A 17,169-nucleotide genomic window follows, 5' to 3' on the forward strand; every position below is an offset into this window, starting at 1 on the left:
GGTTTTATACAACCGCTCCTGATGTTCATACGCAGTGCATTCGACGGTCTTGAAGATTATCATCGCACTCCAGTCGGACTGTCGGATATTAGGCTCAACATTTTGAAGGGAAGCCGCTGCATCTTCTGGAAGGCGCGTATCTTCAATGATTTGAAAAGAACCAGGAAGCCTGAATATTTTGATTTTAAAAATTGTCCGACTTCAAATACTCTTATCAATATGAGCGATGCAATTGTCTTATACTGTACTTCTGTAACCAGCAGCATAGAAGTAAGTAAATGTATCTTTCTCCTATGAACATATAAAGTGGCGTACTTTAGTCCTAATATAAACACTTTTCAGCAATTATGCTAGGGTAGTGTTTCAACCCTTCTTAAGACTTATCGAAAGTTTTATAGACTTTTTGTTAAGCTTTGAACTGTGTGATATGGATCACTGTCAAGCTTTAACAGATATCTCAGAGCTTTTAAGCAACGTTTTTTCATTCAAATACAGCTTATTCGAAGGCACATGCCGAATATAGAAATGATTCTCAGGCATTTTTGTGCATATTTAGTTTCTTGATATTCATATGAAGGGTGTGTCACGAAATTGTCTTTTTAATTAACAGGAGGTTACGATGTCACTTACTTTAATTCGATATGACATGTCACTTCAACATAATGACACTGCTATATCATTTAACTTTGAAACTTTGGGAAACTGTGATATTAAAGTAAAGACACTATAATAAATAATATTTATGTCTTACAACATAAACAGTAAATGCACAAATTCATGACATTCTCCAATCTATAGCAATTAATCTGATGGGTATGATAATATATTTAACCTATGTCATTTTATCCCATTTGATTCTTGTCAGTAATACCTAATCCTGTTGACAAGTAAAATTTGGATGTTATGGTAAAAATATTTTACCAATTATGTGTGTGAAGTTTCTAGATGGTTTTAAATTAAGTCCATATGTAAACAAACTGTTTGTTTACATCTTGAAACTCTTTTCTTTTTAAAATATGATACGTTGTCTGAATATCTAATACCATTTAGGTTTGCTACACTTTTTATGAATATTAACAAGAAATTTTTATGTTCAAAAAATTCAAATATGCAAAACTGTGTAATTATTATTGCATCAAAGGGTCGTGACATTGTTTTGAGCAAAACTGTTGCCCAGAACATTAACTTCAGTTTCTGTTACACTATGCATTCTTGCAACTTGCAATGATTGTTACAACTTGTTATAATTTTGAGGGATCTTAATTTGTAAAGAGTGTTCAAAATGAAAACATTAGCAGTTTATGCGAAATGTTCGTATTTGACAACTTTAGAAGTAGAACTGCATTACTTAAGTTGCAAGGAAAGTTGCATAGTGTAACATTCCCTAACCCTCTTTGACATAATATTCTCTTTAAAATCTGCAGATAAAAAAGGAACAACAAAGAATTGAAATGGTGCTAACAGGCAAGGGGATTGCATTTGAAAAAGTGGATATTTCATTGGTTGAAGGTGCAAAGGAAAAGATGAGAGAACTTGCTGGAGACAAGACAGCTCTCCCACCACAATTGTGCAGAGGTGATAAGTATCTTGGGGTAAGTGAGAAATACTTTGTTTGTATCTTTGTCATTTGCTTGTATCTTTATCAAAAATTGTCTAAGCCTGCACGTTTTTTAAATTGTTAAAGAATATGAGAAGAGTACAATATGCTGTACATGAAATATCAGGCTTACAGATGACACCTTCTGAAAAACATTGTCTGTCGTATGAGAAAATTTAGTTAGCATAGTGTTAGAGATCAGAATCATCAGATGTCAGTGTGAGTTGGTTTCACATAATTGCATATTGGAATTTCTATCTGGCATTTCTTAGCCTGGCTATATACTCTATTAGAATTAGATTTGCAAATACAAAATGTCTTAAAAAGTAAAATGTTAGGCTAATGGACTATAACACTAGTTTCCCAACTTCAAAGGAACAGGTTTTTTGTAAGGCTGTAACTTCAGTATTTCTGAAACTATCATTTTGCCTTTCTGATAAAGAAAAGAAGTAACCTGTGTATTTGGGTGAATGTGTATTAAATTCTTTTATGAGCTGACCCAGTTATTTTAATTGTTTCTCAAATAATATACAATGGAAACCACACAATACCATACTCCTATTGAAATTACATGATGGGTTCTGAGACAGCAGAATATAAAGAATAGTTTTCTTTGACTTTATCCATTAACTAATACTACTTTTAGTATGGTAGTATAATTAGTATAATTTAGTATAATTAGTATAATTTAGTGTAGTAGTATAATTTAGTATATTAGTATAATTAGTATAATTTAGTATAGTAGTATAATTTAGTATATTAGTATAATTAGTATAATTTAGTATAATTAGTGTAATTTAGCCTGATTTAGCTAGTCCATTGGAAGAGCTGGTGTTTGTGTTATTATATAACTTCAAAGGGTTTGAGAAACTTTATGACATGTTTCAACATTCGTTTTAAACTCAAAACACCAATATTTACAAAACAAAGGCAAGAACTAGTTTAGAAAGGAAGCTTTATCGCAATTTTTTTCCCACACTTTCATACAGAACAATTCTCAACCTACTTTTATACAGAACAATTCTCTAACTTCCTAATACGTGTAATTTCACACAATTTTAGAATTACAAACAATTTGATGAAGCTATTGAGAATGAAGAATTAAATAAGTTTCTGCAGATTTAAACTCAGCAAAACCTCAACGGATTGTCTACTGTCGCCAGTATTATAAGACTTTTGAACAAACTTGTTGGACAATACAAAAATACGTTTATTTACAACCATGGTAATGGAAATTTTACATATGCTTACAGAATATAGATGCCTAAAGGCATAATAGTTATCCACATTATTATCTTCCGTGGACTGCAATGAATTATTGAGGAATCTTTGGTCAAGTATCAATTTAACCTCAAATTTGTAATTTCCACACAGTAAATTAATAAAATGATTCAATAATCTTATATTGCCATAGTTTTATTATTTTTTTATTATTTTTATTAATCTTAAGGCGCTTTCCTTGGAAGGGCAAAAAAGGTCAAACCTGTCGTACACTGAATTGAAATAGAGTATTCCGTTTGAGAATATAGCGGTGGCTTATGTGCTAGGCAGATGTAAAAACGATACACTTGAATGCAGAGTTCTCGAAAACACTCTAAATACCAGTAATCTGTCTGTATTGAAGTTGAGCAGGACCAGTCTGGCTGTTATTATCGTATAAAGGAAAGCGACCTTATTATCACTATATGCTTACAAGATAACCACGTCGCTAAAGTGCTTCTCACTGCGATTCTGTGGTTATGTATTGTAGAATAACATGCATAACTCTATAAACTACATATTTGAGACATAACATCAAAATTAAGTATAAACATAAGAGATTTATAACATAAGAGACCTTGATAAGGTCAACAAGCATTTTTGGCTGCATGGTCATTGTCCGTTGACCGGCTATTATTTTGAGCGTTAATTACTCTTAAGGCTCAAAGACTCAATTAGGTCTTTCCCCTATTAAGTTACTAAAAAAATTCCAAGTAAAGGCAACGTTTATAAGTCATGCTGAGCAACTTTAAACTGTAACTACAAAAACCTAAACTAAATCTAACTTTATTTATAATGGATAGCTCTATCAGTTCTAAGCTGTTCTTCCTAGAGGTCCAGTAAGGATCATCTCTTATTGATCCAGTGTTACTACAGGAGGAAACCTAAACTAAACTAACTTTATTTATAATGGATAGTTCTATCAGTTGTAAACTGTTCTTCCTAGAGGCCCAGTAAGGATCATCTCTTATTACATGAGTGTGTTGTGTGTGAATCATCAATGTTGATGCAATCACGGTGCAATGTTGTTGTAACAAGTTGCAACAACATTGATGATTCAACAAGCTTCAACAACATTGAACATTACTGTTCACAGGGTTCAGCACAACATTGTTCACTCCTGTTTTTAACAACCGTTGCATCAACATGATGATTTTTACGCGTATATAGACAAAAACAAGAAACAATTTAGAAAGTTTCTGAAATCTCTGAATTATTCATTGGCAGCTAGCTATATAAAGATTATGAGCAGACAAGTCTGTCGGCTTGACCACTGACGAGTCATACGTATATTTCACGTACAAAAATATTTTTGGTAACTGCAATTTTTTTGGCTACTTACAATGTGGACAAATATAGAAATTATGGAAGATATTTGAACAGCCACACATGCAGTCACATCTTATCTCTTGACATACTCATAGATCTACCACCATAAGTTGGCATGCTCCCGAGTTCACCGGAGGTATAAATGCTGAACACAGCACTTTCTGGGCTGGGGCGGTCTTCGGACAGTTTTTGGACGCGTTTCGGTATCTGTGCTGGTTGGGTATCCGTGTTGTTGGTTATTTCCACCGCACTGGTTGAGGCAACGATTTCTCTAGGTGCTTGAATACCAGGATTACGAAATTGAGTATACCCTAGTCTTTGGCCAGCCAAGCGACGCCGATCAATTACTCTTTTTACGCCAAGACATATGACGAGGATGAGTAAAAAAATCTCCCAAACCAGGATATGGATTATATTACGCTTTTTAAACGCCTTGTCGTCGTCGATAGCCACTTTCTTCAGCGTGTCGTATCCGAATACCACCGTGCCACTCGTTAGGAAGAGTAACAACAAAATGGCCGGCAGGTAGCAGAATAAGGAATCTTTTCCCCATCGACAGCGGCAGTCGATACTCCAAGCGTCGTCTTGTTCGTGGATCGGAACAGTTACACTTCCGCCAGAAGTGTGCTCAATCAGTTCCACAGACTCGCTGAGATCAAATAATACTGTACGAAAATCGTCCGTTTGGTATTCCGCTTCGATGTACTTTTCTACCCTTCGTACCAAATCTTTCCTGGCGGGTCTTATCTTTCGCATTAACCTGTGAAGATTTCCGATTTTTTCACGGCTAATGTAATCCTGTTTTATCATGTAATCGAACAGCGCTAGACCGCTGTTTATGTGCTTTCGTAGGCCACCCGGCACTTTAGAAATGTGGATGAGGCTCTGTAATTCATTGTCCGTTAGCTGGTAGCTGATTTCGTTTAACAAAATGAGAAAATCATCCATTGTTTCCGCTTGCGGTTACAGTGCTGCTGGTGATGTTACCTCAACGATGTTTGGCACACTTCTGGTCGTTTTGACCTTGCCTTTCGGGGAAAAACCCTCCATTGAAAAAAGCATGATGGTTGTTCCTGGAAGAAATAGCCTATCAGGGCTTCCAATCGTGTCACATGGGTTATCACTGACCTTCATACCTTACGTACAGCACATGATAAACCGGTTTTTACGCGTGCTTTCCTCATCGGCTAAAAACAAACCTGGTCGTTACGGGAGGCAGACCATATAACCTTGGCCCTATATATCTACTTACTTCAGTGACGCCGCCAGCATCGATAAGTGGGCTGGACATATTAACAGACCGTATAAAAACAATCAATTTGAAAAAAAATGAACCACACCTATGAAACTGGCGACGCTACTAAATGACCTCCTCTCTCAAACAGGAAGAGTGCACTATACTTCATGCATATCTTTTACCCCCTATAATTTGTTTTTGCATGTGGATAGACTCTAGCAATATTCTTACGCCTATATATTCTAAAAGCTTAAAACTAGAGTCATTGAGTGTCAGATCTCAATCTTCTCATAACGTTCCCGTTACGGTATTTTCCCTCAGAAAAGAGCTTGATGTTCAGTGTTTTACCTTACATCTTTAACATCGATTAAGAAAGAACTTTCTCATTGATCAGTAATAACAAAATTTCTATGTCACACTCATTGAGTGCAAGTCAGCTTTTTGAATACAGGCGTTCAACTCATTTGAGGTTAAAGAACAGATTCGTACCCATGCATTTTAGTTGTAAAACATATAACCTTGCATTTAGCTATTGGTAAAAGACTATATAATACCAAAAATATCGTATTTATTTTCATTAAATGTTATAGTTTTATTATAAAGTTTCTTTGTTCTAACTATTACATATAACCTTGACACGGGCAATTTTCGGTGGCGATTTCCTCTTTCTACCCGGATGTTATTAAATGAATTATGTACACACTTGCCATAAGTTTGGCGAATTAAAGTAATCTACTCTGTTAAATTTACTCATTCCCATACACCAGGAGAAGACATTTTAGAATTACAAACAATTTGATGAAACTATTGTTCTTTTTATCCAATATTGCTGTAATTTTTTATACTGGATAGCTCTATCAGTTCTAAACTGTTCTTCCTAGAGGTCCAGTACAGGAGGAGATCTAAACTAAACTAACTTTATTTATACTGGATAGTTCTATCAGTTCTAAACTGTTCTTCCTAGAAGTCCAGTACAGGAGGAAACCTAAACTAAACTAACTTTATTTATACTGGATAGTTCTATCAGTTCTAAACTGTTCTCCCTAGAGGCCCAGTAAGGATCACTTAGCTCTTATAAAAAATACTCTCATACATCATGTGAATGACTGAACCTTCATAAACAATTTTGTTTTCCATTTTGAACTTATCCACCGCGTTTAAGCTAAACGTCTTTCGAACAACCGGCCCCAGGAGGAAACCTATTAAACTAAGCTAAATTTATTTACACTGGATAGCTTCAGCATTATAGTTCAACTCTGTTCCTCACGGAATATAATTAAGGACCACTTGAAGGCTACACTTCAGGTCCAGAGTTCACATCAAACCCTTTTGGTTCACCCATAGTACCACCGCAGGTTGAAATGCTTCCAGGTTCACCGGAGGTATAACTGCTGAACACGGCGCTTTCTGAGCTAGGACGGTCCGGCCTAAACGGCTTAGGAGCGCTTGTCGGTACGTTGGCTAGTCCATCCGTGCTGGTCGAGGCAACGATTTCCCTGGGTGCTTGAATACCAGGACTACGCAAAACAGTGTAACCTGATGTTTGCCCAACGACGCAACGATCAATCACTCTTCTTACACGAAGGAAAATGACAAGAAAGAGAACTAGAATCTCCGAAAGAAGTATATAGATTCCAGCTTTTTTGAGTTGAGCGTTGTGTTTTATTCCATCGGTAATCTCAGGAACATCGGCGTACCAAAAAACCGCGGTGGCTATTATCAGCACGAGCAAAAGTAGAATGGCAGGAGTGTAGCAAGAAGGGACTCTTCGGCATCGACACAAGCAATTCACGTAGGCGCAGTCGATGTTACAAGTAGCCGCTTCCTCGGGTGTCGGGGAAGCTAGAGTTCCTGGACCACTTCCTCCTCCAGTATTGTGCTCGATTTTCTCCCAAGACTCGCTCAGGTCTGTAATCACTGTACGGAAATCTGCCGTTTCGAATTCCTTTTCGATGTACTTTTCTACCTTTCGTACTAAATCTCGCCTGGCGGGTCTTATCTTTCGCATCAACCTGTGAAGGTTTTCGATGTTATCACGGCTGATGAAATCCTGTCTCATCATGTAATGGAACAACGCTAGACCGCTGTTTATGTGTTTTCGTAGGCCACCGGGCACGTTATAAATGTGAATGAGGCTCTGTAATTCATCGTCCGTAAGCTCATAGCTGATTTCGTTTAACAAAATAAGAAACGAATCCATTATTCCCACTTGCGGTTACTGCATTGAATGTTGTATCACTTCAAAGTATAGCAGCAATCACTTAATAGGGGAATACCCTTTTTCTATGTAATAGCAATTCTAGGAAGCGATAGCCTATCACACCTTCTCATTGTATCACGTGTTTCACCTCCCACGCCATGCGCGCACACCTGTTAAACCAGTTTGTATATTTGACCTGTATATCTCCATGTATATTTATATAATAAAGAAAAAGAAATATTAAAGCAGGCTTCAGTAGGGATATACGAAAAGCTATTTCAATTGTTATTTCAAAGTTCATTCTCACAATAATCAATGACAGTATAAACTCACTAATGAGTAATGTTTAAGTACGATAAAAGTGTATAATACTAATGCTATAATAGTACAATAGTAACATAGTTAAAGTGCAAAACTGTGTAGAACAATTCTGCGTTCATGGCGCGCTCTTTGAAGTCCATGGGCAACCATGAGAGGTTGGTAGATGGGGGTTGATGGGATATGGACTATACATGAACTATAGTTCTATATGGAAAGAATTAGCCAATCAAAATGGTCAGGCTTAATTTTCAGAGTTAACTGAAGTTACTTAAATTAAACTGTCTCTGATTCATTTCTCGACATTGTACCAAATGTGGACACACTAGCTCCATCGCATGAACAACTGCTGAATACTGCGCTTTCCGTGCTCTCGCTGACCTTATGCTGTCTTGGAGGGCTTTGTACCATCGGCAAGTCAGCAGTTTCAACCATTCGTCTTGCCATACTATTCTGGGAACGTTGATTTTCCAACGAATCGTAGCCAGTATTTCGGCAAACGAGACAACGGGATATTCTCGCCTGCATGCGAATGCCAATAACAGCCAGAAGTAAACCAATCTCTGCGATAATGATATACAATCCTGCCCTTTTGAGATTCGAATTCGATTTGATATTATCGCTGACTCCCGGTACATCTGCATACCAAAATACCGCTGTGAGTATCGTGGCTGAAACAAGCAACACTATAATCGGTGTGTAACACGAGGGAACTCGTCGACACGTGCAGTTCATATACGCACAGTCAATCGTACACACGGGTGACACAGCTGTCTCATGGCTTGCGGAGAATGCAGGACTTCCGCTCTCCTGTACCTCAGTAGAAGCTATGAAATCACCAACAACCGTGCGAACATCGTCCGTTTCGAATTCCTTTTTGATGTAATTGTCCACCTTCTTGACCAAGTCCCGTCTACGGGGTCTTATTTGGCGAATCAAATCGCGTAAATGATCGATTTTCTCGTGGCTGATTTGATCATGCGTGATCATGTGCCTAAATAAAGTCAGTCCGTCTTTAATGTTTTCCCTCACGCCATCAGGGACTCCAGAAATATGCAAGAGACTCTGTAGGTTTTTCTCAGTGAGCTCATGGCTTATATCGTTCAACAACAGTCGAAAGGAGTCCAACCTTTGCGAGCTCATTTCGTCGTAATTTCTGGCCTAGCAGTAATTTACTTCAATCGCGTGACTCGCGTTACAGCGCTGCACTTCCTCTGGTGTGCCCTTTTAATTCTAGGAATCATCGGCCAATAATGCTTCCTCTTTCGGTCACATGTTTTCCCATACGTGATTTCTTATGGCGTCATGATCAAAGTTCGTTACGAAAAATATTGTCGCCATTCAATGCTGGGGCAACATCGGGGAAACGTTGATGACATTGTGGCAAAAGTTCTCACCGCATCATAGGGAGCCCAGAAATCTCAAATCTGTTTATATTGATCAATATATAATACAGTAATTAGTACAGACAGCAGAAGCTGACCGCGCGCGTAAACAATGTAGTCGAAGACTGAGTATAAACAGATTTCTGGGCTACCTATGACCGCATCTGCTGGTACTGAGAAATTACTAGAGGCGCGTACCCCATAAATTTGTGGTTCGATGAAAAAGTTATTGTCGCCATTACAAGCTAAGGAAGCATAGGAGAAGGGTTAATGATATTATGGCGAAAACCCTCTGCATTTTGCGGTGAAGAAAGTCGCAGAGTCATGGGGTAGTTACCCCATAAACTTGCAAGTGGGGGAGCCATTTTTTTGGGATCAAACTGTGTGGGACCGCAGGTTCATCAGACGTGCATGCGATTTAGGAACTGGTTTTGATTGACTTGGCCGCAAAACTGTTGGTGTGTAAATCGTAGGTTACTCAATAAAATATCGCTGAAATGGATAGAGCGTGACTGGTATTTTAATTATAGATGACATTTTTATACATTATATACAGATATACTACTTCGGAAAGTTTGTAATGCTTGTGTTTGTAAGTTTAATTCATTTTTTCCTTTTCACGCATGGAATGTAACTTCCGACAATTTTTCCCCTCGAGTTTACCAGTTATTAATATACACCATAAGGGGTTAGGACATTGGGACATGTCGCAGCTCTCGGAAGCTTTCGTCCAATTGGATAATGCTTTTCTATGCTTTCTAAAGAACGAAGCTATGCTATTGGTTGAAACAGAAATGTATTGTAAAGTTCAGCCAATGAAAATCATTCATGCGAGGAGCTGCGACACTACCCAGGACATTGGAGTTTACTGTGTCAGACATCGCCTTATTTATTTGATATATGATTATTGCAGCCTAAATTTTCGTCTGTTTTTCCAAGACTTTTACAGTATCAAGAAATTGTAATAAAGTTTAGTAAAAGACTCGTACATCTTTTATTCTATCAAGGGGTCCCCAAGTTCATTGTTTGGCGCGCGTTTGGCACAACAAACACCGCAAAAAACGCATGCGGAACGAACACCCTTGCCAAGTAGGAACACAATTCTGGCGGCCTGCGAAAGGACGGCGATGAGCAACAAAAGCACGCATATTAATGGTAGAAATCCGATCAGAACCACCCGACACCACATGAACACGTCCATGACACGTGACATTGGGCCTGTAGGCACCACTCCCTCCGAGAGATACGCGGCGAAGGGGAGGTTGAACATCGCAATTAAAATGAGGGCGAATAACGAGATGGCTTCGGCACGGTTATCAAGAACTCTTTCGAAGGGTCGGATATGAATGTGCAGCGCCAGATTGATAACGCACATGAGTAACATTGCAAGCGAGCTCAGAAAAGGATCTTTGATCAAAACTCCGGCGAGGATCAGCACGAGCATTCGACCAATCAAAACGCTTTCCCAGTAAACGGCACCAGCGCTGACGTGATCCGGAACACGATACAAACCGATCAAAACCGAAGTAACAGCGACCTGTCCTCGGCCAGTTTCCATTGCAATCTGCCCATCAAGATGGCGACGGTTGATTAACCAATACGACAAGACAGGCAACGGGAACAAGCATGCGATGAAGAAATGAAGTACGCTGATTTGTTTTTTGTACATTTTTTTGGCGCCGAAAAAGATAACAAATACAAACGGGAAAAAGTAAATCAGAACCAGTGTCCCGATGAGGGTTTGCCACCAGGTATAGCATTCTATAGTGCAGTTCACGAACAAGCAGTTCACACCATCGACCGTTACACATTTCAGGAGGGTCAAGCATTTCCGAGCCAAGACCGTATAGCCAAGGAATACTGCTTTGAGGAAGGCGGATAGGTAGACGCCGTTTGTAGGCGAACGAACTGGAAGACACATTGAGATTGCTTTATGGAAAATAAATAAACATGGAATTGCAAACAGAACTGAGAATACTCCCAAAGTGTGAAACAACAGCTTGGAGACAGGAGTCAGCCCTTGGAAAGGGCAAGCAAAACCATCTCGATTCAAGCGAATGTCGAAGTTAAAAAACCCCAAAATGAATTGGTTCAGATGGTGCTCCCAGATGGTGTTGTGCGCGCCTTGCGCAGACAGGATGTCAGTGGCTTGATAGTAAAAAAATACGATACGCTCTGCACCCGAGGTTTCGTATACGATAGTTTGGTCCGCGGGTAAGATCAGGGGTTGGATCGTGTCTTGGACGTCCTGGTTATGATGAGAACGATGATCTTCGACGCCGTCGAAAACCTGTGGCTTGCTTGGCCTAAACCACGTGATACTCCGGCGTAGGATTCCAGAAATGTCTGGTTGTACGATAAGGTAGAGTGTGAAGCCTAAGACAAAGGCCACAGCCATTGGCCAAAACCAGTAGTCGCTACAATCCTCGGATCTTCGACATAATGGAGTGAAAAGGTCTTCGGTATATCCCGGCATGCATTGCCCGCACAGTCTGCCGTGCCTGTTGGAGTTGCAGGTGTCGTAAGGAACACAGCCCTCCATTGCCGAGCCTTGACAGCAATAGCCCCTTGGGCACCGAGAGAAATGTATTGTCGGAGGGATGTCTTGGACTTTGTATCCCCAAAAGTTTGGCAAGGCTTCAAGACCTCTTCTGCACTTTCCGCCGTAAGGACACGGAAGGCAATCGACCATATTCGCGGCGTTATTTCTAAGAATTGAATGAAATCACGAGAAACGTGTGATATTGATTCATATAGCATGGTGTAATGTGATATTGTATGATTTTGTGTGATGTTATTTGAAATTACCGTAATGACTCAGTGATCATGGTATGGTGTGGTGTGGTGTGGTGTGGTGTGGTATTGTGTGGTGTGGTGTGGTGTGGTGTGGTATGGTGTGGTGTGGTATGGTATGGTATGGTATGGTATGGTATGGTATGGTATGGTATGGTATGGTATGGTATGATATGGTATGGTATGGTATGGTATGGTATGGTATGGTATGGTATGGTATGGTATGGTATGGTATGGTATGGTGTGGTGTGGTGTGGTGTGGTTTGGTTTGGTTTGGTGTGGTGTGGTGTGGTATAGTTTGGTGTGGTGTGGTGTGGTGTGGTGTAATGAATGATATCGTATCATATTGTATCACGTAAGTATGTGTTGGGTAAAATAACAGCAAATAACCTTACCTGTACACCCCACGTTGTACGCTATAACTACCCATCGTGCAAAGATTGCATTCAAAACTCTGAGAAATCCAGAGTTTCGTTGTGTGTTTGATGCTATATCCCGAAGGACAAATGATAGAAGTGTCGTTGTCTAGAACAAAATTCTTGGTATGACCTATCTCGAGTACTATGACTTTCTCCTGATATGGAGACCACCTCATATCAAGCGTGGAATTTGACAGAACAAGTTCCTCGAATATGTCGCTTGATATGCCAAGCGTACCGTGGTATTCTTTCTTTCGGACAGAGGAAACAGACCTGCGTTGAATTATACGCGAGTTTAGAAGAAAAGCCTTTCCCATGTTGCTAAGTCTGACACTACCTATGGCTTGAGTTTTCTCAATAGATCCTCCATTATTGCTATCCAACGTGCAATTAAAAAGAAACATGGTTGTTCCACGAAATTCGATTGCGCCAGCTCCCTGTCCACCATTGTTTTCGACGAAGATAGAATCAGAAATATTACATCCAATATTTTCAACTGTGTATATGGCACCGTTACCGTTCGAAGCTAAGTTACCTTTGAACACAGACCTTTGGACGTTTAAATTTGCGACTGTTACTTGCGGCTCGCTTGAGGAATGCACTTCTATCACAGCACTACTTGTGTCAGACGACGTATTGTTATGAAACTGGCAATCTTCAACCGTCAAGCCTGGATGTGGTAGAGATGGTAGATTCAGAGAATTGCCTGGTCGAGGCTCGTGCCCATTTTTTACCCATTCGAGGTCCTTGTAATCAGGCCAGAATGTGAATGCATCTTTCACTCCGTTTTTCCGCAACACCGCTGGAACACCATTGGAAGATTCTTCAGTCCTATGTGAAACGTGTGTGTGACCACCCAGATCCGTACCAGTGAGTGGCACACCCTCATCCTCTGTCTCAAAGGATGTACCCGACAATGAACTAGAGTTGATCCACGCATCGTTGGAGCTGTTGAACATTACGCAAATCTGAGCCCCACAGAATGATTCTGCCGACCCTTTCGACTTACCAAACACAATGAAAGAGTTTCTGATGGCTACGACGCCACTTGGGGATGTCTTAGCGTACACTGCACCAGCACCATTACTGAAGAAATTGCACTTTGCAACAGAAAGAGCAAGACTATGAGATGAAACGGTGATCATTCCTCCCCCTAGTTCATTCTGGTTCGATGTAAACGAGCAGTTGAAGAATCGAGCATCAAGTGTTCCCAGTTTTGCTGTCATGACGATACCATCTCTCAGCATCCGGTGATTGGAAACAGTCATATTAGCGAAACTCGCATCGACTGTGCTACAAAACACCGCTTGAACGATCCGAGCTTGGTTGGAAGAAAAATTAATCCCGACGAGAGAAAATTTTAAGGTGCTCAAATTTTGGTCAAAATTCTTTCTTTCCTTCAAACTGTTATTCCAATTTGTTTTGCTGGACCAGTTATTCATTTCTTCTTCTTTCAGACATCCGCTGTAGTTAATCAACGGTGTCGATGCGTTAGTCGAATCAATTGTATTAAAAATCACAGAATCTATAAAATTGAGGTTCACGTAACCTTGGATTGAAATTACAAAATTTCCTTCTTTCAGTAAATTGTAGCCAACGGTTATGTTCCTGATTTCCACGAAAACTGAGGGCGCCTGTCGATTGCTGACGACACTTATTGCTCCAGCGTTATTTTTTTCCAAGAAATTCGTATTGGTTATATTTATTCTCAGATTTTCCAGCGAGTCGCTTACCTGGACATTTATCAAGTATTCAAATGTTGTATTTGACATCAGGTTACGAAAAGAACAACTGTCGATTTTCAAGGAATGGTCATGGATTCTGAGAAATGTGTCGAGAAATTTTAAACCACGAATTTCGACCGTTTCTTGAAAATTCAATCCTAGCCCAGAACAGTTTATAATCGGCGTTCCGTACCAGGATTGAAAATTCAGCGGTATTGTTATTGATTTTTGTGGACATGTGTCGTACGGCATCGTCTCTGTGTCGTTGCCGTCCAGCATAATGACGTCATTTCCCTTGGTCATATTGATGACGCGATTCAAAGTCTTACACGGTGACGTCATGTTTTGACAAGAATTCGCAGGGTCGTGACCACGAGCTTTTGAGACGTAAAGCGTGACACCGGAGGCTGGGGAAAGTAAGAGAAATATTGGATGAAAAAATTCGATGTGATTTACTGGATTTACGAACAAGAGTTATGTAAAGATAATGGCTCATACTTGACGGAAGTTGTTGGGTTTTGCATGAAATGAAAGCACACAAATACAACGTGTTAAATAGAAAAATTGAGACAAGGAATTTCACTTTCTGATATTTTGAATCTATTGTTCAAAGAGATATCTAAATGTGGTAGTTGTCTGTCTGTTGTCATATCCCAACATGTGCTCATGAAACATGCAATTCAAATGGTATAATTCACAGCGAAAGAGGAGAGCACCAGCGTCTTCAATTAACTGTTCATACAACAACTTGCCCATTTTACATAAGCTGTTTGTTTTGCTAGGAGATTTTGTTTTGTATACATGGTATACGTACGTTTGATTCGTCATATGATACTTTTGAAACACAATGAAAATAGTCCATTTCAAAGGCTTCCGGTTTGTATCAACTTTCCGTCTTTATAGAACTTACTTATAAACTGTGCAATACCCAAGTGATACCACTGATACGTGTACATAGACCTGGATAAACAACCGAAAATGTCACCTATAAGAGATCAGGTACTGTGGCATATTACACTTACCCTCAAACTGTATTTGAACGATTAAAATGAATATTATCTTGAAGACATCCTGTTGAAATATGTTCTGTTTGCCACCCTGATATTCTCTCGAGTTACCCATTGTCAACATTAACACAAAGGCCGAAATTATCGCATTCTCTTGCTAAATGATTTATCAACTCGATGATAATTGTACACAAACCAATATGACAATTTTCCTGGTATGTTTTGTGTTTTAAACTTTCGGAGTATTTTCATTTTTCAACTTACGTCCGTTTGAGATGTGTCGCAACTTGAAATACGACCTTAACTGACCAAGGTTCAATATCTGAGAACAGCGCGGGAAGCATGATTTTTTCCAGGAACGAACTGCCATGACATGGCGGAGACAGAGAAGGAGTTCAGGTGTTTCTAGGAACATCTGAACCTGACGCACATTTTCTGCATTCATGATCAAAGACAAGAGTAAATCTGGGAAGGCATTTAAAGGCGCATGGATTGAAGCCAATTCATTTTAATCAAAAGCATTTACAGCCGGAAATAGAATAAACTGGAACACGAGAAGGCGGACCAAAGTTTATTAAGGCAATCAAATTCGCGTTTCCGGAATATTTCATACCAGACCCTGGGTACGACCCACTGACCAGGCCGTGTGTTTGCATCGCATACAAAGACTCGGTCCTAACCAGAGACCTCAACCCATATCATTTTCTAACTCAATTTGCTCAAATCAAAACATACCAGGGGCCGCTCTGTAAAAAGGTAGTTAACCTTTAACTATCGTTAGTGGAAGAATTTGCCCGAATCAGAATAATGTATTTTCTATGGTGAACAACGATTTAACTATACTGAAAATGTAGACAGGAGTTTTATACAACCGGCCCATGGTACGTTTTAAAATAGGATTTGCGACTCTCAATATTTTTAAAGTTAGGGTCTGTTTGTCAGATTCTGACATATGGAATGTAGTCTGTTATTTATAAAGCAGCACTGCATTGGCTTTAGTGGATTTGCTGCCCATATACATTGCAAGTCAACAGACTATAAAACATCCATCAGAAGTGAATTGGATCCGACGAAATTTGTGCGAACAGACCTTTAGCATTTGGGGTTTACTACAGATTTATCTCAAGACCATGTAGGAACTCAGTTTTACCCCTTGCTTCTTTCTTTGATGTCATCTCGCATCTTTCTTCGATGCATGCTTTTACGTACTGTTTATTGTCAATGGCGAGTGTAAATACAGTAAAGAGCGCTGTTAAACGCGGCCATCGCGTTTTCCAATAAAGCGTCTGGGCAGCACAATGAATGAGAACGGAAATGGGGTACTTGTTCGTTGACAACTTCGTTTATCGGTTCGTATCAAAAAGTCAATAAATGATACCTCGGCACGTCTCAAGGTGGCGCCAGCATTTGTAAATTGAAATGAAGAACACGCCTTTCCAAACAACACGTCCGTAGGAAGAGATCTACGAATCTTAATAAAATAAAACCCCGCGCGTGGAATGCAAATTAATCCTCCCAAATTAACTTAAGAGGATTGCGCGTTCACATTGTTTATCAAAAGGAAAATAATTTTGGAATACTTTTAGGCAATTATTAGCTTTAAAAGAGCTGATTTCGAGTAGGACTCAAGATTTGTCATTTTTGCCTGTTGTATACTCACGTCATCATAAAAAACTCGTATTTTGGGGGCTTTTGAGGACACGTTTATTGAAATTTTTATCAATTTCGTATGGTCAAAAGCATAACAACTACGAGTTTCGTCAGATGGCGTGAGCAAACGACACCGAGGTTGGCGCGAAAATGAAGGGCTTTGTACTCGTAGTCAATGGTTCAAAAGCTTCCTATATTGCCATGGTTCACGGCTGTTCACATTAGGAGGCCAGTTTTGACGGCGTGCTTC

General features: G+C 39.5%; 4 protein-coding genes across 4 annotated transcripts; 1 reads left to right on the forward strand and 3 right to left on the reverse strand.

The window, feature by feature from the left end:
• The first annotated feature begins 120 nt into the window (after nucleotides 1-120).
• LOC114536693 (SH3 domain-binding glutamic acid-rich-like protein 3) lies at nucleotides 121-2,993 on the forward strand. The gene is made up of 3 exons (XM_028558050.1): nucleotides 121-270; nucleotides 1,425-1,592; nucleotides 2,660-2,993. The coding sequence occupies exons 1-3, from the start codon at nucleotides 220-222 to the stop codon at nucleotides 2,720-2,722; spliced, it is 282 nt and encodes a 93-aa protein (XP_028413851.1). The 5' UTR covers nucleotides 121-219; the 3' UTR covers nucleotides 2,723-2,993.
• A 3,607-nt stretch (nucleotides 2,994-6,600) lies between these two features.
• On the reverse strand, nucleotides 6,601-7,833 carry LOC114535844. Its single transcript, XM_028557161.1, has one exon. It carries the CDS (start codon nucleotides 7,621-7,623, stop codon nucleotides 6,718-6,720), a length of 906 nt encoding a protein of 301 aa, XP_028412962.1. The 5' UTR covers nucleotides 7,624-7,833; the 3' UTR covers nucleotides 6,601-6,717.
• Nucleotides 7,834-7,924: 91 nt separating this feature from the next.
• Nucleotides 7,925-9,138, reverse strand: LOC114535853. Its single transcript, XM_028557172.1, has one exon. The coding sequence runs from the start codon at nucleotides 9,082-9,084 to the stop codon at nucleotides 8,218-8,220; it is 867 nt and encodes a 288-aa protein (XP_028412973.1). The 5' UTR covers nucleotides 9,085-9,138; the 3' UTR covers nucleotides 7,925-8,217.
• Nucleotides 9,139-10,301: 1,163 nt separating this feature from the next.
• LOC114533314 lies at nucleotides 10,302-15,499 on the reverse strand. The gene is made up of 3 exons (XM_028554824.1): nucleotides 15,285-15,499; nucleotides 12,515-14,669; nucleotides 10,302-12,034 (listed from the first exon to the last, which is right to left on the reverse strand). Exons 1-3 carry the CDS (start codon nucleotides 15,391-15,393, stop codon nucleotides 10,321-10,323), a joined length of 3,978 nt encoding a protein of 1,325 aa, XP_028410625.1. The 5' UTR covers nucleotides 15,394-15,499; the 3' UTR covers nucleotides 10,302-10,320.
• Nucleotides 15,500-17,169: the final 1,670 nt, after the last annotated feature.

Source organism: Dendronephthya gigantea, unplaced genomic scaffold, assembly GCF_004324835.1.
Source record: "Dendronephthya gigantea isolate DGI-Jeju-01 unplaced genomic scaffold, DenGig_1.0 000002F, whole genome shotgun sequence".
Taxonomy (NCBI): Eukaryota; Metazoa; Cnidaria; class Anthozoa; order Malacalcyonacea; family Nephtheidae; genus Dendronephthya; species Dendronephthya gigantea.